The sequence below is a fragment of the Centroberyx gerrardi genome, chromosome 24 (assembly GCF_048128805.1).
Source record: "Centroberyx gerrardi isolate f3 chromosome 24, fCenGer3.hap1.cur.20231027, whole genome shotgun sequence".
In the NCBI taxonomy this organism is placed as follows: Eukaryota; Metazoa; Chordata; class Actinopteri; order Beryciformes; family Berycidae; genus Centroberyx; species Centroberyx gerrardi.
The window spans coordinates 16,227,229-16,249,571 of record NC_136020.1 but is presented as its reverse complement, the minus strand read 5'-3'; the positions used below and the strand labels follow the sequence as shown (position 1 = coordinate 16,249,571).

The following is a 22,343-nucleotide window of genomic DNA, read 5'->3' as shown; positions in this document are numbered from 1 at the left end:
ATATTGAAGACCCTACACCCGGTGACATCATTAAAACATGTTCCTTCCGTCCGACGCTGTGTGGAGCTGCTTCAGCCGAACGTGAACTGCTAGCGAACCAGGAGACAAAGCAACAAAGTGAACCCCCCTCTGGATCAATCAAATGTGTCATATTTAACTGTTTAGGAGCCGAAACCTAGTGATCACACCGTAATACTTCATGGTACGTATTCTGAGTTGATCTACATGTTTAAGGGGGGTTAAATGTGCTTGGGACGTCGTGGTGACTACTGGTCTGATTCGGATCCCGTGTGGTTCGTCTGTTGTAACGGCTGGGTTCTGCCTCGCCAGGTTAGCTAACGTTAGTATGTCCTGTGTGTGTGTGGCCTAGCTGGCAGCTAACCAGCTAGCAGTCGTGGTGTGGTCCGAAATAGACTAGAATATCCCCCGGACCTATTCTAACGTTGACAGGATAGTTGGAGAAGTTGCATTGCCTCGAATTTCTGCTATACAAATCCATGTGACAGAAGGGTTATACCTGTGTCTTGTTTTGTGTGTATATTAGCCCAGTGGCTAAGCTAGTTAGCACCAGGATAGCCACCCTCATGTTTACTGATGATGTAGCGTAACTGCAAGCAATATTTCATCTAAATATTTGCTATTGGTCTTAGGGTCGCAGAAGTCTTAGTACTTGGCTGTTGTTCAACACACATAAGCCGCAAGCCAGTGTGTGTATATAAACATTTATGAGTTGGTGTGTGAGTTGAAGATGAAAGCCAGTTCACTTTGGCTATTTTCTGCTGTCCTCTTGCATCTTAGCGCTTCAGCCAAACCCGGAAAAGCTGGCTGTCATTGCTTACTTAGGAAATGGCTTGCTTGTTGTTGGTTTGCTGCTTTGTCGCAGTTAACTATTATATGATCAAACAAGATCATCGATAATCAACTTTACCATATTCATAAAGTTAGATTAAAATTAATGCCCGATTGTTTGATTTATGGTAATTAAATGGAGAGTACTGTAAATGAAACAAGTAGCCTATGCGTTTTGAGTGATACAGCCTGCTTAACTGACCAGTCATGTACACATGTAGGCTATTTTGTGGAATTTCAGTCCTCTTGTACTGGTCTAGTTTTTGTTTGACTAACTAATTGTATTGTTTATTCATATCTTGTAAACATGAAGCTGGAATTTTGTAGTTAGAATAAGTGTTGTGTCAGTATTCACTATACTAGGTAGGATCACTTTTTTTAATCAAGTACAATAAACATACAGTACTTAATCATGATGGCACTGAGACATCAATAACTTGCATAGTAACACAATACTTGGTAATATACTGTTGAAGGATAACAGGACATGTCATACAGTGCAAAGTGAGGTACAATAGACCAGTGGTTCCCAACGACCGGGACCTGGCCCGATACCAGTCCATAGAATAAAATGGCTACCAGCCCACAGAGAGGTTTTGTAACAAAATATAGAGCTACATTAGGCTACTCATACAATGACACAATCATCATTTTGACAGGCTTTCGTTGGTAATGCATTAGTAGTTGCACTCAGATTCTGATTCTATGGCATAGACAATAGACTAGCAGTCTCCAACAATGTGCTATTGAGAGCCATATGTATGCTGGTTTTCATTACAACCAAACACTACACCAGCTAATTTCACTGATAAGTTACCCCTCCCTGGCTGAAGGCACTAATCAGCAAAATCACCTGCTGTAGTGTTTGGATGGAATGAGAACCTGCTTACACAAGGCTCTCAATGGTACATAGATGGAGACCACTGCAACAAACTATAACCTACATATCACCACAAATGTGCATACAGCTTGAATATTTACATATTGAATATTTACAAGCAGATTGAATATTTGTATTCAAGCAGCATGGCATCCAACATGGTTGCAACTGTAGAGTTGTAGCAAGTTTTCAGCTGTGTGTAGGTCCAGTGTGCCATGAGGTACTTTTACTAAATTGAATGAGATATAAGAAATAAAGTATTAGCATTATGGAGCATACAAAGAAATTCCTGAAGCTGAAATGACATGGTATACAAATTCTTCATTAACACTGGGTTATGCAGGCATTGTGATTACTGCTAGACTGTGCAAATATATCTTCAGTAAGAATAAATGTTATAAGTGGTAACAGGACAAGGTTTACAGACGGCTCTGTAGGGTGGTGAGAAATAGGAATGCACCGATGCCACTTTTTCAATGCCGATACCGATTACGAGTATGAAAGTTTAAGTATCTGCCGATACTGAGTGCCGATCTGATCCATTACTTTTACTGAACAGTGCAGGCTTACTTCCTTAGTTTGGGGTCAATGGACAAAATTATTGAGATAAAATCCTTGTTTTGTTTGAGAAATACGAGCTTCTATGTACCACAAATGCATAAAATCAAGACAGTTTGCTTTTATTTCTTACATGTTACTCATGGCTTTCGTTATCAGATTTTAGTCTTGGGTAAAATCTCCGATACCGATATTCCATTTTAGCCTGGTATCGGCACCGATACATATACCAGTATCGGTATCGGTGCATCCCAAGTGAGAAAGAGTCTTTACATTGTGGGGAAGAGCATCATACCCTGTATGATGATTCAGGGCGCTGGTTGAGTCGGGTGACAGCTCTGGGGAAGAAGCTGTGAGGCGTGGTCTTGGTCTTCATGGATGAGTACCGTTTCCCAGATGGTTGCCTGCTCATGCAGGGTTGATGGTAGTCACTGTGTGCAGGTTTTCACTGTTTGTTTCAATGGGTCAATCAGTTTTAGAAAACAAAATGTTTTTGATTTCATGCTCTGGATTTCTCTGGTAGGGCAGCACACCCATATTACTTGTTGCTCTAGAATCAGCTAGTGTTTTTGTTTGTTTATTTAGATTACACATTTGATATTCATTTTCTCTCTCTCTCTCTCTTCCCCCCCTCCCTCCCTCCCCCTAGGTCCTGTGAGGAGAGGTGGAACTATTTCCATCATAAATGGAGGAGAGGGACAAGCAGGCACCCTATGTTCTGGACAGCCACACACACATGACCATAACTGCTTGAGACCTGCAATATCGATGACTACGCCTGAAAAAATCCTAGATTCCATTTGACAACGCAGACCTGATTATTCTGCAGAAAACCTTGGGCTGCTGCGATGGACGGGGAGGAAGAGGTCTCTCACATGAATGAGGATATGGTCAGTGACCCTAATGGCTCCATAGAAAGTAAGAAAAGAGAGGCAAAAGGGACCTGTCTGAAAATTGAGGGCCAGGATGGCTATGTGTTCAAATCCTACAGCATTAACCCTCATGAGACTGCAGATGCAAAGTCACCTGCTTCTTCCTCAATAACACTGGATAAAGACTCTTCCCCTTCTCTCCAGGGGGCAGCAAAACATTTATCTTCTCAGGTTGACAAACAGTTGGAGTCAGATACAGCAATGGAGACACATCCAGCTTCTCCTGCTCTTTCAAACAAAAGCCTAAACACTGATATTGAGGGAAAGACAGAGAATGAAATGTCTGAAAATGGTAATGAAGCAAGTACACATATCAAAGAGGAGGATGGCGATGCAAATGGTATGGAGGAGGAAACCCAAGATGACGAAAGGTTATCATTTGATAGTTCCATGGGCCCTTTCGTCACTAGAGATAATGATGATTATAGTAATTTACTAAGTGGATACACAAGCACCCTTTATGATGTTGCCATGGACGCTGTCACTCAAAGCCTTCTGTCATCCATGAGGAGCCATGCAAACCCTAGGAAAAAATCTCCTGCCTGGAATCACTTCTGCATATCGCCACGAGACAGTACCAAAGCAATCTGTTTATACTGCATGAAAGAGTTCAGTCGCGGTAAGAATGAGAAAGACCTCAGCACAAGTTGTTTGATGAGGCACGTACGAAGGGCTCACCCCACTGTGCTTTTACAAGATGGAGGAGATGCCTCCTCAAACAATTTGACTAGCTCTCTTGCCTCATCTTTGATACCTCCCTCCCCAAACTCACCAAAAAATGGAGACTTGACAAATAGCATTATTACTCCTGCCTCAAAGAACACTTCACCGTCCACCTCCTCAGCTGAAAATTCAGACCCGTCATCCAAAGAAGTGTTACCCAAAGTTGAACCAAAACTAGAACCGTGTGCCAACACTGACACTGCTTGCGGCACGCTTTCATCCTCACATTCCAGTGAAAACAACAGTGAAGATATGTCAGACGGAGGGCCTGAGCGCCTACCAGGGACCCCAAAAAGCTCTAGTTCTCGTCGCAGATCAGCTGTATGGAAACACTTCTACCTGTCACCTGTTGACAGCTCCAAAGCAGTATGTATCCATTGCATGAATGAATTTAGCCGGGGTAAGAATGGGAAAGACCTGGGGACAAGCTGTCTTATTCGTCATATGTGGAGGGCCCACAAAGAGGTTGTCATTGAAGAAAATGGACAGGGCAATCACATTCCACCGCCCTATACAAACCCACCCTCACTTTTGTCCCGCACACAGCTGCAGGACTCACTGGAAATCAAAAAAGAATCACCCCTTCTTCCATCCTCTCCGGAAACCATATCAGATGAATTACCCCAAAGCATGGAGGAAAGCGTGGAAGTGAAAGAGGAATCTGATGAGGTTCTGAATCTCTCAGGACAAGAGTCCTCTCTCAATCTCTCCTTCAGAGTTCAGGGGGAGGATACACCTTTAACTTCCTCCCCATGTGATCTCTCAGAGGGCCCCAGCCTCAATCAGGATCATTCAGTTTTCCAGCAAAACAAGAAAATCATGAAACGGGTTAAATCTGAAGTGTGGCACCATTTCATTGTTTCGCCGGTTGACCAGCTGAAAGCACTGTGCCGTTACTGCCCCTGTGTCATCAGCCGGGGGAAACGGGGCGACTTTGGTACAAGCTGTCTGATGAGGCATCTTATGAGACGCCACCCAGACGTCCTCAAAAACCAAAAAAGCATAGATGACAAGGAACCCTCCCCTCATCCCTACTCCAATCTCACTGCAACAGACGCAGTTTCAGCCAAAGAAACTGAGAGCCCTGCCAGTGAGAAAAAGCCACAAACCCTGCCTGTTTTCAGTAAAAAGACATCAAAACTGTGGAACCATTTCTCCATTTCGCCTGCTGACCCCACAAAGGTGGTTTGTTTGCACTGTAGTCGCACAATAAGCAGAGGCAAAAAGACTACAAACCTCGGCACAAGTTGCCTTTTCAGGCACATGCAGAGGTTTCATGGACACGTTCTTGAAAGTAACAATACTATCTCAGGTGATGTGCCGTCTGCTGAAATTCATGTTAAACAAGAGCTCATGGATACTTCTGTGTATGAAGAGAACGGTGAGAGGTTTGATGAACACCACCCCGTTGCCAAAAAAATCACCAAACTCATCGCAGAAATGCTTGCACTGGATCTTCAGCCATCAGCTATGGTGGAGAATGCTGGTCTGAACAGACTACTAGAGTACCTCCAGCCTCAGTATTCTCTACCTTCCTCTTCTTACTTCACCAGCACTGCCATACCAGATATGTACGAAAGGGTGAAGGAGGTCGTGCTCACGCACCTGAAAGAGGCCGAAAGTGGTGTTGTCCACTTCACAACTAGTATTTGGGTCAGTAGCCAGACAAGAGAATACCTGACCCTCACTGCCCACTGGGCGACATACGAGTCAAGTGTCAGACCTCAGGGCCAGGACTTTCACTGCTCCGCTCTCCTTAGCGTCTCTCAAATTGACTGTGATCATATGCTTAACATCCAGAAGCAGCTTGAGTATCTGTGGGACTCTTGGATCACCTCATCAGGGCTTAAAAAGGGTTTCATTGTAACTGATAACAATGCCATCAGACATGCCTTGGAGGACCATGACCACGTCACCGTGCAGTGTTTCGGACACACCATAGACCTCATCGTTAGCGAAGCCATAAAGAGCCAGAGAATGGTTCAGAACCTGCTGAGCATTGCACGAAAGATCTGTGAACGCGTGCACCGCTCTGCAAAGGCCAAGGAGAAGCTGGCCGAACTCCAGAGGGTCCACCAGCTGCCTGAGAACCAACTGGTTCAGGATGTCCCCTCCAAATGGATGACCTCTTTTTTCATGTTGGAGCGGCTGGTGGAACAGAAGAAAGCCATTGACGAGATGTCGATTGAGTGCAATTTCAGGGAAATGATCAGCTGTGATCAATGGGAGGTGATGCTGTCAGTCTGCAATGCACTGAAACCTTTCGAAGTCGCCTGCAGGGAGATGAGCAACCGCACTGCCACTCTGGGACAAGTCATACCACTCATTCACATCCTTAATAGAAAGATAGACCTGCTGTTTGACGAGACTGTGGGCATAGACAACATGCTCAAGTCTCTGAAGGAGGCCATGGTGAGCCGATTGTCCTCAACTCTGCACGACCCACGATACACCTGGGCCACAATGCTGGACCCACGGTACAAGACTTCACTGTTCACAGAGGAAGAGGCCGAGCGATGTAAACAAGACCTCATCCGAGAACTGGATTTGTCTTTTTCTACCTCAGTTGCAGCTAAGTCTCCGCTGCCCAATGGCTGCAATGAGGCCCCTGTTTCATCCAACAGCTCCCACTCAAACAAGGACAACCTCTGGTCCCTCATGGCTGACATCCGACACAAGATAAAACAGGAGGAGAAACCAAAATCCTCAGAGCTGGCAGTGTTGGAGTACCTAGAGGAAGACATACTCGATCAAAGCTGTGACCCCCTCGACTATTGGAACCAGAAAAAGTTCCTGTGGCCCGAACTTGCCAAAGTAGCTGCCCATTACGTGGGCTGCCCTCCCAGCATCGTCCCAGCAGAGACACTGTTCAGCACAGCTAGTGTGAACTGTGCCCTAAATCAGCCCAGGCCTTTACTAGAAAACATGGAGGGTCTGCTGTTTCTCAAGGTCAACCTCCCCTTGATTTATTTTCAGTACTGATGAATATGGAGCATTAACTTGCAAACCCTTTATCAAGGACCAAGTTACATAGCTGTGAAATGGGTCTTTTGTATCGGGTAAACTGTAAAAGATATCAACTTAAACACTGATTGATTCATTCTCAATGCAAAGGCCAGACTTTGGAGGTTTTATTGTATTCAGTGTGTACTACTGTTAAACACTTTGGAGCTGATGTGATCACAAAGTCTCAGTCAAAAGTGTATCAGGGAGGGAGGGTTTTTCTAGCTGTAGGGGTTGTTATGTGTTTGCTTGTAAATTGATATGTTTTTGTTTTCTGTGTCTGCTCTCTCCTTGTGCCTTATCCAAAACTACTTCAGGTCAAAATGCTGTAAATACTTTGTTAAATTGCGCAAATCATGTCAGGACTTTTGATTACGATGGTTTAAAAATAGATGCTGAGTTGTTTTCTGAATGAAAACATGGCCCAAAAATAAATGCTGTGACTGAAAGATGTTTTAAGTTTATGTTATTTAATTCTTTCATTGTGAATTTGTGGCTCATGGTACTGTCATTTAGAAATAGATTTTTTTTTACTTGCTGAAATGTTTCTAATAAGATCATGTATAATATTGCTGTATTTTCAGAATAAGCAGTTTGTTTGGAATATACAATTTGTCTCTTAAGCACAATTTAAGTTTATGTCCAAGGGATTAAATTATGGGTTTATTGTTGAGTAAACAATGTACTGTACATTTTTATATAAATTACTTCTGAACCTAATTTGATAAATGTTTTAGCATCGAGACTGGAACCATGCAAATTTTGTGGTCATTTGTAAATAAAGGTTTTCCTTATGCAATACTGAGTTTTTTTTTCTTTTTTGTTTTATTCATCAATTTTAGAAATTTGATTTTATTGTACAGAACATTTGTATAGCTGTCAGTAATCTGCAACATCGAAGGATGAAAGCCCAATCCAAGAATCCAGACACTCCCAACTGTTTGAAATGTTTTACCCAGTGCTCACAGTGCACTTTATTATGAATCTATAAAATCTATTTACAAAGTCATACAAAAATACATTGTTCTGAGGTAAATACCAAGTTATGTTTTCAGAAGATACAAGCATTCGGTTTCATGGTCTGAAAGAAAATGCAGTTTCTTTCCTTGTGTACATGAGAAATACCAATGGCTAGTTTGCATTTCAACAACTTTCATTCCTTAGCATAAGAATAGTGATCACTTTCAACTGGTTAAACAAGTTAAACCTGACCAGTAAAGATGCATGATTGTTTCAATTCAGTGTATGTCCATCTATCTTGGGTAGCACACTGCAGCTACTTTCATAGCAGATGATCTGTGGTGTAATATGACAGAAATGTCCTGTGTTGTTGCTGTCGTATCTAGAAGAATAAATGTCCATAAGATACCCATTGATCCCACTCCAACCTCTGAAAACACTGGTATTACATAGCAATATCAGCTTTGGTCACTAAGAAAATGTGTCTCCTTAACCCACACAAAACATTTCTGGTAAATTCACTCTTTCTGTTGCCGAGGTTCATTCTTTCTCTCCAACAGCACAGTTTTTCTCTCTAGTCGCACACTGAGTGGAGGAAAGTGAAACATGTTCAAGGCTATGCTGTTGTAACCTTCTATGAAGGCCAGAGGCTGATGAGTGTCTCGGAGTAGTAGTATCTTAGTGGCGTTCGCCTCCATCAGCAGGTGGGAGTACATTTTCATCTCTGGATTTTCAGGGCTCAAGTCTTCTCGCTTGTCATATCTGTTGAAAAAATAGCACACAAGTGAAACCCTTAGAAATGCCTTTGTGTGATAATATAGCGATAGGTTGAAACTTTAGAAGATTCAGTCCAAAACACAAATCCACAAACCTCCAGTTTCTGTTCTGCTCCAAGAAGCGAGACACTCCGGTTTCAGCAGCATAGGTATCAATATGAACAAAGACATCTGAGGGGACAGAGCAAGTGTGTAACAATATGAGTATGTTGTGCATGTGTGCTTCTAAATCACTTACATGAGTTTAGCTACTTGCACATACAAATTATGTAACAGAAGGAAGAAAGAAAAACTAACTAGAAGGCACTCAAAGTGCAAACCATCTAAAAAGTGGCAAGGCCAGATCACCACCAAAATCAACCGATCCTTGGACCAAGAGCTATCTGTCCACCACATTTCAGCCAAATCCATTGGCAGAGGTAAATATTAGTTAATTTATAGTAGTTAGTTTATAAGATCTTGAAAAAAAAATTCATCTTATAAAATATGGCCTATCTTACCTAAAAAGAAAAAAAAAGGTTTATCAAACTACAGCCCTCACTTGACAAACCAACTGCATGTGACTAAACACTATTGAACCCAGGCACATTTACCTTTATAAAGTTTTCACACCTGAAAATGTTTAATCAAAATGCACTTTTTTGATTCATTAATAAGTAACTCAAAATAAGTCACTGACTCCTGTTATGTTAATATGTCAACTAAAACTCTGAATGTGAAGATCAATAATGACAAACAAAACAAACAAAAAACTATTCCCCAGTGTTGTCCACATTGGGTCACATATTGTGTTTCACATGACAGGGAGACTGGTGTACAAACAAATATGGGGAACTGCCTGCATATAAAGTGACGTGGAACTGATACCAACCTGCTGTGGCTGGCAAAAGCCTGTGTAGTTCCTGTATCCCACTGCCTCCTGGGTAGTTGTGGTGTGAAACATAGAGAGAAATACTAGAGTACGCTACGTTGGTCAGCAGCTGGCCGACCACAACCAGAGAGCCCAGTTTATACATCCAGGACTTCTGGTAGTTGCTCAAGCTAAAGCACATAGGAAAAAAAAGTAAGGAATTTATCAAAAATAACCTTTATGTTTTTATATATATATATATATATATATACATAGCTGTTTTTATGCTGCTTTTATGCAACAGCTACTCTTCCTGGAATCCACACAAAACATAAAACAGTACATTACATTATTGCAATACATTACAATACTTTTACATGAACCTTTGAAAAGGTTCATATAAAAGGGTTAGAAGGGTTAAAAGGCCATTACTCTCTAACTGTTACACTGTCACACTATTAAGGCATGACATGTCTTTCTGATCATGGCATTGATGATATCACCTGACAAAATAGCTCCTTCATATCTATTTTTAGGGTGAGAAATTAACAACATTCAGCAATTTGGCTCCTGGTAAGTTTTTGTACTCTATCTGCCATTTTGACAGGTAATTTTCTCATCTTCTAGAGGTTCTTTTATATTCTACAAATCATATTTGGCTGGTAAAATAGTGAGAGTGGCTGGTGTGTTTTGGAGGTGCTGTTGAGTCAATTTAATGCCCTGCCTATTTTTCAGTGTAAAATATCGAGTTTTTAAATGTTTTTTTTTCTTACATGAAAGAGCAGCCCCGGGCAGCCACCAGATTGAGCACGGGGAAAGTGTAAATGATGAAGCGCAGCTCCTTGTGGGGCAGCAGCGAGTAGATGAGAATGAAGCCTACTGTGGGTAGCAGCAGCAGCCTCATCCTCCTGTCCAGGAGGCCGAGGGGGACAAAGAGCAGTGTGCAGCCCAGGGCACGGGGCACCGCCGAGTAGAAGTACCACAGAAAGGGGGAGGTTTACTGGGGAGAGGAGAGTCAAGGAGAGCTGGAGTGCAGAGACATCGTGTGGAAGGGCTTTAAAAATGTAGATCTAAAGCTATAAAAATGGTTCATCACAAATGGATTCAAACTAAACATAACTGGGAGTGTATTCATGTAAATGGAAGGATATTCCCCAGTCAGAGCTTTTGTTGAGGATAGTGTTGTACCACAAAACCTGACCTTCAGGCCACAGCATCTTCCTCCAAAAGAATGAGTCAACAGCCACAGTCAGAGCTGCAAGAGACAAAAGGAAATCACGGTATTTAAAAATGCTGGCTTCCTGGTCCCCATCTTTATGCAATACTGAATACTGAGGTACTCCATCATAAAATATGAATCAGAAAAGTGTGAAAAGCTTTTTGAGCATGTATGTGAACATGTTCAGCACTCACCCAGTGACAAGGCCCCAGCAGGCAAAGCATAGCAGAACAGCTCCAGCAGCCCCAGCTTCCTGCTCAGCAGTGACATCAGCAGCATGAGACCCAGGAAGATGCAGAGTTCTGACCGGAACACGATGATGACCAAGGCAGAGAGGCTGATGAAGGAGCCGTATTTCTGAGCCATCCAAGATGTGAATGCCAAGAGAACTGGGGAGAGAAGTTTAACCTTGGTTGTTGATTTGTTCACAAATTGCTCATTTGTAAGGTTGTTGTCCAGGAAATCAAAACCTTCAGAAAATGCTTGGTTGGGGGTTTGGTTGTATCAACTTTTGGCCACACAATGAATGAATATTAATATCTAAATTCCATAACATCCAAAAAGTAGGTTTACAATGACACAGCCAGGGCAGAAAACTAAATTTTTCATCTACCAACTAAAAAGGCATTTATCACAAAGATGAAAGACATATATTTCAACAACACCCATAAATCATCTTGCAAACTGTTTTCAGACTAGGGTTCAGAACCCCACAGTGAGTTACTGTGGGGTCCTGAACCCCAGTTTGAGAACCACTGTTCTGAACAACCAAATTACAAGTCATGTGTTATGATAATGATCAGCTCTTTCCCTCTTGGAGAGAGAGTTACAAGCCTCAAGCTGAATTTTTTTGCTTTGGACCTACAAAAGAGATGTAAACTATGATGAAAAGCTTTTCACAGAGAAGATTCATTTATCAGCCCCCCTCAATTCCACATAAATCATCACAAGTATTTCAGTGCATAAACTGTAAAAAACTGTAGCTTTAAAACAGAGAGAATAATTGTTGATGTGGTTCATTTATGTCATCAGCCCTTACAGCTGGGTGCTTGACAGACAGATGTTTAGTTTCAAAATTTCCATAACATGAGTTATTACATAAAGCGTACCTGGCCTATGAGCTTGTTATTGGTGCGCCTTACCTATCGGCAGTGCAAACACATTAGGGAGCGTCCTGGTGCTGTAGAACATGAGATGAAACTGTGAAGCGCACGTCAGACAGAAGAGTCCTGCGACTGTGGAGCCAAACTGCCTCCTCACCTCTCTCTGCATGAGCCACAGCGCACCGACCACACACACTCCAAGACAACCTCGGACTGCACAGAAGAGTAAAAAGTCTGCTTTAATTTTGTCTGTCTAAGTAGTGCTGAAACGATTAATCGATAATAAGTCCTTAAAGTCATTTTTCTATATTTGTCCAACTACTTGACGGTACTGCTTGCTTGTGAACACTGGCAAAAACACCTCATAACTATAATTAGTGCTGAATTGATTAGTCAATCCACAGAAAATTAATCAAGTATAATTTTGATAAATCGATTAGTCATTTATCAAGTAAATATACCAGCTGGTTACACCTTCACAAAAGATTTGCTGCTTTTCTCCATTTCATATCATTATAAAATGAATACTTTGGAGTTTTTTTGGCTGCTGGTCAGACTAAGTAAGCAATTTTAAGAATCACTTTGGGTTCTGGCATTCGTCATTATTTTTGACATTTTATAGACTCAATGACAAATCGATCAATTGATATAATCGATAATGAAAATAGTTAGCCCTACAACTGGAACTAGACACTACAGAGTTTCTATCTCCTGCAGGGAAGATTACTTTCATCAGTAATATTGCTTGCAGGATAATGCATACACATAAAATCCAAGAGGCAACACTGATCCTAAAAAAAGGGACATTTGGATTTATTAAGATATCAAAGGCTTGGATAATACTGGAGGTAGTGAGGAGTTAGTCAGCTACCTATCAGCTGTGTGTAGAATTTGGGAGCATCCAGCAGAGAAGACAGAAACACAGCCGGGGAGCAGAGCATGGAGAGCAGCAAGGGGCCGAGGAAGGTCCGCGGCACCACGCCTGGAAACTCATGATGGTCATACTGAAACACAGGAGAGGCACTGGGTCTGTCTCAACAACACTCACCCAGCTAGCATCCCTTGTTGCTATGCACACAACTAGCTCTGTTAGCTATGTGACCAGCTTACCTTGTCAAAGTCAAGTCTGTGATAAAGAATGTCGTGTGCCGCTTGTAAATTAAAGCTCTCCTCTACTTTGGTAAACGGACAAATAAATAAATGTAATAGGACAACAGTAATTAGCAAAAACAGCAGTGGCAGCCCCCAAACATTCCTCTTTTCAGCCATGACAGCTGTCAGATATTTGGAGAACTACCGGTTTAAACAGGAAGTGAAATGTATATCGTGATTATCAAAATGTGCATTACCGTGAAAACACGCGCGTTATTTTACAAGTGATATTGTTCAAAATATTGTTTTCACATATCATTTCATAATTCATCCATAATGAAAAATATTATTATTGTTTTTATTACCAGCCTTTCTGACTTTTCCACGTGGGTGAAGAACTACCCTTTGTCCCGCGCGTGGCGGCTTGTGATTGGTTGTATATTTGATTGCTAGGTGTAAAGAGCGAATCACCACGAGCCACAATTCGACCAAGAGGCTGACGCGGAAATCTAAAATCGCATCGTTTTTTTCTACAACCGGCATGTAAATATTACTTTGTTGCGCTTTGCATAGATAACGCTAACTTAGATTTAATGTTAAGAGCGGCTCATTTAGATGTGGCTGAGCCGTGCGGCACGTTTGTATTTGTAGCAAGCTTGCTGGCAAGTGGCTACAGTGTGTCTTGATGTGCAACTTTGAGTCGAAATTGACCCGCTGAGATGCTGTCAACCGGTCCAGTGCTGCGGCTAATGCGGCTATTGTCTTGTGTGACTCTTATTTTACTCGTTCAACTCTCTGATGCTAAGAAAGATTCAAAAAGCGCCTGTTCTACCTGCCAGCAGATCACTGATAACTTCAACAAGGTGAGAGTGCCTCTTCTCTGCTGTTTTTCTTTTAATTGAGCATATGAATGTATTTATTTCCCTAATAATGAATGTTGAATGATGCCAAATGTATGATTTGCCATTTTGTAATGATTTCTCTCACTCCTGTTCCTCCTATGGTTCTGTCTCTCCCTCTCTCTGTACTGACTTGGGCATTATGACTGTGGTTTTGTATTTCAGGGATTTGACAGGACAGTGAAGCAGAACTTTGGTGGAGGCAACACAGCCTGGGAGGAGAGGAAACTGTCTAAATATGAGACGAGGTGAGACGCTGCATCCTGTCCACCGGTCGCCCTGCCACAGCAAACATTCAGTTTAAGGTCATCGCAGTCCTGTTTGCTTTACGCCAGAGACTGTTGTCCACAGAGCGGGAACCTTTTCATCCACTGACACACACACCCAATACTGGTGCATACAGCAAAAATAAAATCGCTGGTACGAACACCCAGAAGTCACCAGCTGCTTTTACAAGTTGATGAGATTTTTAGAACAGCAACATGCAACTGAAACAACAGCAGACTGCCTGACAAAGTGGCTGGTTGATTAGACAAACTACCGGAACCTGTTTCCTCTGCACACACCCACACATGCATGCACACACAAATCTAAGACTAACTTTTTGTGCAATACTTCTCATTTATTTCTATCTCTTCTCTTCCCTTTCAACTTCCTATTTCTTCATCCTGTTCTGTTCTGTGTCTCTCCTCTCCTTATCCTCGCTCCTCCTCGCAGCGAGATTCGTCTGATGGAGATCGTGGAGGGTCTGTGTGACAGCAGCAGCTTCGACTGCAACCACATGCTAGAGGAGCACGAGGAGCTCTTTGAGACCTGGTGGTTCAAGAGGTGTGTGGTGGGTGTGGGCGTGTGTGCATGTACGAGGGAATCACAGTATCGGGGTATGAAGCTAACTTTAGGATAGCCAGTCACAGGGGCAAGTGGGTTCACAAAATGTACCAGACAACTTGATCTCCGAACAGCCGAAGCACTTTGTATAATAGAAAAGACACTCAGACTGATTCCCTGCCAGCGTGGCGAGGACTATTGACAGACTTCCCAGCCACAGCCAAAATTATTTGGCTGGCGGTTGGCATTATGTTCATTTAATGAGATGTAATCACTCGGCCTCATAAAATGTGGTAAGCGTTGTCTCTTTCCTCTTTCCTTCCTGTTGCGATGCAGAAAAACAAAACATCCCGATCTGCATAAATGGTTCTGCGTTGAGACCATCAAAGTATGCTGTCTGAAAGGAACATTTGGACCAGACTGCAATGGTGAGGAAAAACCTTTGGTAAACCACAGGACAACAACATAGATTAATTTTGTGGCAAACAGATTCCACTACCAGATACAGTTGCATATTAACTTCTTGCATCGCACAGGCATTTCCACTGCTAATGTGCCACAAATGACCTCAAGAAGGGGAAAAAACTGATGGTGAAATGAGTGAAATGTTTTTGTGTTGGTCTGTCGAAGCCTGCGTGGGGGGCTCAGAGAAACCCTGCCATGGAAACGGAGCCTGTGACGGCGACGGGACGCGCGGCGGGAACGGGAAGTGCAGCTGTGACCACGGTTACCAGGGGGAGTTCTGCCTCGACTGCATCGACGGCTACTTCAACGAAGTCAGGAACGACACCTTCTCTCTCTGCACAGGTACAATTCACCTACTATTCAATAGGCTTTACACTAATTCCCATGATTTCTGGGACAAGTCATCAACCTTTTGTAAACAACCGAGGTGAGGAACGATCAGTAAATCTACAGTGAGTGTGAATTTGAGCTTCCCTGTCTCCTACAGAATGCCACACTTCCTGCAAGACCTGCTCCGGAGCAACCAATCAGGACTGTGACGAGTGCAAGGAAGGCTGGGAGGAGGACGAACAGGAAGCTTGTGTCGGTAAGAGGACCGGCTACAGGTCTGCATGTAGTAGTTTCTGAATGTCGGGGAGAAATTAATAGCTGGTCCTGTACAGCTCAGTGGGTGGGGCGTTATCACTGCCAGAGTGTGATTCCCATAGGAGCCACCTATGATAAATGTAGGTACTCATGGTATGGTAAGTTTGGATAAAGTCGTCCACCAAATGGCCAATATTAGTGTTATTGTTATTATAATTAGGGCTGCAACTAACAATTATTTTCATTATCGATTCATCTTTAGATTATTTTCTATCAATTATTATTTTTTATCAATTAATCATTTAGTCTATAAAATGTCAAAAATGATGACGAATGCCCATCACAAGTTAAAAGTCTTAAAATTGCTTACTTAGTCTGACCAGCAGCCAAAAGTATTAATTTTATAATGATATGAAACAGAGAAAAGCAAGCAAATCTTAGTGTTTGTGAAGCAAATGTTTGGTATTTTCTTGATACATGACTAAAATGATTAATCGATTATCAAAATTATAATGAATTAATTTTCTGTGGATCGACTAATTGTTTCAGCACTAATTATAATATTTTTAGCTTACCTATAAACAAAGTTGCAGAATGTTTTGGTCAATGCTCACAAGCAAGCAGTACCTAGAGTAGTTGGACAAATACAGGAAAATTACTTTAAGGACCGGTGTTGTGGAGTTTGAGTTTTCCAGACAATGAGATCTGATAGAGAAACTCTGTCTGCTAGTCTCCATGCTCAGCACTGACACACACACACACACACCCACTAGATTGATTTTTAATTCAGTAATAATCTCTACTTTTTGAGTAACATGAATGATACAGGGCTTTTTTCGGTGTGATATGGGGAAAGTAAAGGCCTAGATGATGTTGTGTAGACATCAGTCTTCCTCACTGCAGTCTGTTTGATCTATCACAGATGTAAACGAATGCTCCAAAGACCCTTCTCCATGTGAAGAAGATCAGTATTGCCTCAACACAGACGGCTCCTACTCCTGCAAGGGTAAGAAGAGCGAGGCTGTTATGCTGCTGTTATACTCCCTCTGTGTCACTTTGTCATTCCGTTTTCAACGTTTTGGCCTGTAAGCTGCTGTACTATAGAAAACGGCTACTTCCAATGTTAATTTTTGGAAAAATTACATATGCTTGATGTCTCATGACCACAGGGGCTGTGAAACCCTTTCAAAATGCATCGTATAATTTACAAAATTCATAGGTGTAAAATGGGAAAATCATCTAGTCCCGGTTAATTTAAAGCGTTGACTTTTTGGTGATGTTTTCATCTGATAGAGATTTCTGTATGGTGGAATCATGAAATGACAATGGAAAGGCTTTGAAAACGTAGCATTTTGCTGAAACACTCGCCTTTGCTAAGGTAACCTTGTATTTTTTTTTTTTTTTAATATCTCCTGTGTTTGTCTTTGCCAGCTTGTGACAAGGTGTGCTCCGGCTGCACTGGAGCCGGGCCTGATAAGTGCCAGGCTTGTGCCAGCGGGTATCAAGACACAGAGGGCACCTGCACAGGTAGGAACTAGGACATATTTCACCGTTTGAAGGCTTTCATTCCTATTGTCGAAAAAAAAAAAAAAATACCTGAGATTCAAAAATCCGGATGATTCTGTGCTCAAAAATGCAACTACTTTATCAGCAAAATCCTTAAGATGACTCATAACTTTAACTGTAATGCATAATGTGCTTTACTTTCTTACCATCAATCATTTTGTCAGAGTAAGCGTCATTATTTCAAATGTTGGATATCTCAATTGGGAATGATTTTCCCCCTTTTTTCTCCCATCCATTGATTATTTCTTTCATTCCTTAATTCCTTAGCCTCTTTGAACTTCCGTCTCTGTCTCATTCTTTACTTCTTTACTTCTTCTTAACTTTCCTTAACGTCCAAAACATCAGGACCGCCTCCCTAATATTGACCTGCACTCCCTGCTCAGTCTATCTCATGAAAGGAACAAGCAATATTTACAGTGTATTCCCCCTTTGAGCATGTAGCTTACAGTAATGTCATAATGTGATGGGCATTCCTGCGCCTATTCATGCTAGTAATTAATGTTAACAATAACTGTTAAAAGAAATATATATTTTTTTTATTTTGTGTTTTTTTTCGAAGATATTTGTCATCCCATTTATTTTGCGTCCTCCTTCTCCCTATTGAATTGTATTGGTGGTTTATAGTGTTTTTCATCTTCCATCAGTAGAAGAGGAGGGTATCTGTGTCTTTCCAATTATTTTGAGTCCTTTGTGCTTTTATTAAATTGTATTTTTTATAATTACGTGTTGCCAGTTATTGCTGAGTGCTCTCCGTCTGGGATGACTTCCATAGAAGAGAAAGCTTTGTTGTTTCAGTCAGATCTAGTCTGTTGGTGTAACAGTGTCTTGCGGTTTGTTGCCAGATATCGACGAGTGTTCCCAGCCGGAGCCAGTATGCACCGAGGAGCACCAGCGCTGTGTCAACACTAAAGGCAGCCACCTGTGTATCTGTGCTAGTGGCTATGAGGAGCAAGACGGAGTGTGTGTCCAAATAGCACAGCCAGGTCAGGAGCGCTGCTGGTTTAACTGGTTTCATACGATGTGTGTCTTATTCTGTGAGAGAGCAGAGCAAGTTGAGTACATCAGCATTAGTTCAGTGAGCCTTTATTTACCACATTAGTTGATAGAATAGTTGAATATGCATGGGGGACGATAACGTTCAAAATGATAAAGTGTCATAATGCTAGAGCCCATTAAACCCATTTTAAGACATAGCATTTCAAAAATGCATGTTTCTTTATGCTTCCATTATCAGAAAAAGAGGAGGAGCCGGAGGAGCCGGAGGAGCCGGAGGAGCCGGAGGAGCCGGAGGTGTCGGAGGAGCCGGAGGTGTCGGAGTCGGCCACAAGCCCCCATGATGACCTTTGACCTCACAGCAGGGGCCAATAGGAGCAAATCAGGAAGAACTGTTGGAATTTCTGTTGGCTGAGTCTTGGGACGACATCTTCACCACATTATGGTGTCTGAGGCCACTCTTTTTAAACATTTTGACTACATGGCACTTACTGTACAGAACCCACCTTACTGTACAGAACCCACAAAGCTGTCGAGACAGACTTTTCTCCCACTGGATCACGGATAAAAGGACAAAAAAGAGACACTTTCAGCTCTCAGTATCCTGGTCATTGTTGCTTCTCTGCTGTGCTCAAACTACCACATGTTGTCTTTATTTGTTGTCTGGTTTTAAAAGCAATTCTGGGTTATGAAGATGTTTCAATAAAAATAAATTGGATATTAAATTTAAAATATATGCATGTCAATCAAAATACATATGGTCTTGTTGTTCAACCATACATTTTTAGTTGGGTTTTTTTTCGTGAGCAAATGTACAGAAATGCAGCAAGTTAGCAGGTGAAAGTGAAGGTCAACAGATTTTTTTTTTAAAGTGTGTTGCAGTGTTCATAGATGGCCACACGGTGGCAGTCTTGCCATATGGATATATGGACACTCGCCTTCTCAGTCTGCACCTGTATTCATACAGATAAGAGCATAATTAGCCTGAGTGTAACTTTTATGGAATAACAGGGGGAAAGGTAATATTTTAAGACTAGATTGCGTGGCTCACTGCTTCTACTTATCTCTTACCCTCAGGACGTTATAGTCATCTTAGATTTATTCCCAGATTTGAGTGTGGTGGGGAATCTACATGCAGGTATTAGTGATGAATTGTTACACTACATATCTTGTTCACAATGTTAAAGCATTTCCGTACCACCACATCCATTCCCATTATTACTGCTGTGCGGGCTGGACTTCCCAGAAGCATCCTGACACCAATATGGTCTTTTGGTCTTCTTCATCACCCAGGTGCTGTGATACTTGTTGGGAAGGCCATGCTCGGCCCGGTCTGGATCAAAGCATATTTCTCCAACCTGAGTCTCACCTTGTAATCAGGCTTCCCGGCTTCCTCTGGGATGATGTCAGCTGTTTTGACTCGGCGGGCCTGCCAGAGTGGAGGAGCAGCCAGTTGAGACCTGTCTGAGCTGGTGGTGAGGCAGCTGAGATGCAATCACACTACACCCCCCACCCCCTCCACTTTTCACCCCTGGCTGTTAACTCCGCTGTAAGCCTTAGTTTTTACCACTGCTTTTGACATACTGCTTGGGAAGGTATGAGGGAAGACAGGAAGAGTTGTCCACATTTTGGAAAATGTGACACCTACACTGACACTGATTGCTGGTATAAAAGTAAAACTCAGGATACTGCAGTTAGTACCTTGAGACAGATTTTGAGTATATAATTATATTTTTTGCAGTCCTCCCACCTCCACCATTTATTTTGTCAAGTAGGACTCAAAAATGTCAATTAGTTTACATTTACATTTTAACCATATAGTGGACACTTTTATCCAGAGTGACTTAAAATAAGTGCAACAGCAGAAGAAGTTGAAATTTATGTATCACCAGCAGTGCAAGCGTACAAATAATGAGTGCGAGAGACAAAATGACAGTGCCAAGACAGTAGAATAAGTAAAAACGTTCCTGGGCTACAGTAAGTAGCTTAATAATAAAGAAGCACTAGGGATAAAGATGTAGTTTGTTTTTATAAGGGGGTTGAAGCAAGATGAGGGCCCAAATAGAGGAAGAGGGCAGGGGAGAGAGAGAGAGAGAGAGAGAGGGGATTAGCATGAGTCAGAATACCTTCAATTGATGCTACACCCATCTGGGTAAATATAGCCTGTCTAGCTTTTCATAGAAAGGTGACAGATGTATGAGAAATGGCTGTTATGATGCTTCATTCCTTGGAAACAAGACGGACGCTCCACTTTCAGCACCTCAGTGATACAATGGCGCATCACAACCAGGAAAGTTTGTGATCATGTCACAGCAAGCTGATGCTGTGACTATAGAGTGCCATGAGTAATCACCATAGACTCACGCGGCTCTTTTCTAGAGGGCTTTTCTCATAGCCCACACACCCAACAGCTGCAATAACAGAGATGTTGTTGATTAAAGTTAGGCAAGATTTTATTGTAAAAATACACCCGTCTTATCAGCCTAAATCATGAAGTGGGACCCCGATAGAGAAGAGCGTCCCATCCCCACTAAATGAGAACCCATAGATTTGCTCTTTCTGCCCAAATGGAGTTCTGGTGTTGGGTATGTACACTTTTTTAACCATAGGAAGTGACGAATCAAAACTTAAGAGTGAAATACTGTCTCCTAAACAGCAACAACCAAGCACTTTGTCCAGAGAAAGCTGGACTCACAACGTTAGATCTTTTGCCTCTCATCCCTTTGGTATAAAGTGACCAGCTGGGTTGGTATGATTTCTGGGTATTGAAGTTCAAATTCAAAAACAGTGACCTCGCTGCCTTTTGGAGCAGCCAATGTGCAAAGTTGCCTAGTGTAGCTTTAAGAAAGGGTCTTTGAGTACAAATAGTTTTCACATTTGACTCTCCCTGAGAAACCCAATCGTTTTCCCAAGTACTTACAAAAAGGAACTGTACATTTTAGGAATTTAGCTTACGCTCTTATCCCGAGCAACTGATAGTGAGTGGACAGGTAAGGATTCAGTGTTTTGCTCAACAGGACACATGTGGCGGGGATTGAACCTGTGACCTTTCTGGGACAGCCACTCTAACCACTGGGCCTGCCTGCTGCTGCTGCTGCTGCAATTAGAGTGTTTTTTAGCGTGCATGCCGGCATCCCCTTTTTGTGAAGTTGAGTGAAAACACTGGTAGGATTCCACCACAAAACGCACATCAAGAAGAGGGCGGCGCTTGTGTGTCTGCACACGCACGGCATTGCCTGTGCATGCATGCGTTTACACACGCTCGAGCATGTGTGTGCGCTGTGGTCGGAGGGGTACCGTGCTCTTTTCTCTCGACTTTGTGGTGGCTTTCTTCTGCCAGTAAAGCTCAGCTGTGCAGCACATGGTCCGGCTGCAGCGGGGGTGACTGTGAGGACACTGCAGGGTTACCCAGTGCACGAGGAAACCCAGCAGCATGCAGGGAGCAAAACGTGCCCTGAAACTCGCCGTTCGGATCATAATCCCTTCCATTCAGAAATGCTTTTCATCTTGAGAGCGGCCTGTGATTATGGGATTTTTGTTTGTTTGGGTTTTTTTGTTGAATAAATATCTAGAGTATCCTTTAATTCTCACTCATTTTTACATTTCTATCTAACCAGACTGAATCAGTTCTGTCTGGCACATTCAACTCTCTTGCTAATGCCTGCATATGCTTAATCCCTGCAAATATTTCTTCCATACACATGTATACCTACACTTACATATAGACAATACTGATATTGCTGTGCTTACTCATACAGCATGTGCTGATATTGTTACACTTGTATAAATGAATGTCTTGGCCATATAAGGGATTAGTGTGTCTCCCTGTTCCATAGTGATCTAAGATGAACATCATAGAGAAGACCGATAGTTCCCAGGCAGTTTCAACAGTTGGCCAGCTTTTGGGCATCAAACCCTTCCCCCCTCCTCCCACCCTTCCTCTTCCATTCTCCCATCCTCCTCCTCCTCCTCGTCCTCTTCCATCAGCGGTTATAGGCTCAAGGCTGCTGTTTCCCGAAACTATCCGTGAACAACAATCATCTTTGTCCCATTGTAAGTCAA

The 22,343-nt window shown here is 42.3% G+C and overlaps 3 protein-coding genes across 3 annotated transcripts; 2 read left to right on the top strand and 1 right to left on the bottom strand.

Moving 5' to 3' along the window:
• The first annotated feature begins 81 nt into the window (after nucleotides 1–81).
• Nucleotides 82–7,688, top strand: zbed4 (zinc finger, BED-type containing 4). The gene is made up of 2 exons (XM_071899055.2): nucleotides 82–202; nucleotides 2,937–7,688. Exon 2 carries the CDS (start codon nucleotides 3,136–3,138, stop codon nucleotides 6,922–6,924), a length of 3,789 nt encoding a protein of 1,262 aa, XP_071755156.1. The 5' UTR covers nucleotides 82–202; nucleotides 2,937–3,135; the 3' UTR covers nucleotides 6,925–7,688.
• A 94-nt stretch (nucleotides 7,689–7,782) lies between these two features.
• On the bottom strand, nucleotides 7,783–13,122 carry alg12 (ALG12 alpha-1,6-mannosyltransferase). The gene is made up of 9 exons (XM_071899061.2): nucleotides 12,964–13,122; nucleotides 12,725–12,857; nucleotides 11,893–12,066; nucleotides 10,945–11,139; nucleotides 10,681–10,786; nucleotides 10,305–10,526; nucleotides 9,553–9,722; nucleotides 8,777–8,852; nucleotides 7,783–8,667 (listed from the first exon to the last, which is right to left on the bottom strand). Exons 1-9 carry the CDS (start codon nucleotides 13,120–13,122, stop codon nucleotides 8,424–8,426), a joined length of 1,479 nt encoding a protein of 492 aa, XP_071755162.2. The 3' UTR covers nucleotides 7,783–8,423.
• Nucleotides 13,123–13,435: 313 nt separating this feature from the next.
• Nucleotides 13,436–19,026, top strand: creld2 (CRELD disulfide isomerase 2). The gene is made up of 10 exons (XM_078281851.1): nucleotides 13,436–13,808; nucleotides 14,010–14,092; nucleotides 14,562–14,672; nucleotides 15,009–15,100; nucleotides 15,303–15,479; nucleotides 15,625–15,723; nucleotides 16,645–16,728; nucleotides 17,154–17,249; nucleotides 18,131–18,271; nucleotides 18,523–19,026. Exons 1-10 carry the CDS (start codon nucleotides 13,665–13,667, stop codon nucleotides 18,633–18,635), a joined length of 1,140 nt encoding a protein of 379 aa, XP_078137977.1. The 5' UTR covers nucleotides 13,436–13,664; the 3' UTR covers nucleotides 18,636–19,026.
• The last annotated feature ends 3,317 nt before the right edge of the window (nucleotides 19,027–22,343 follow it).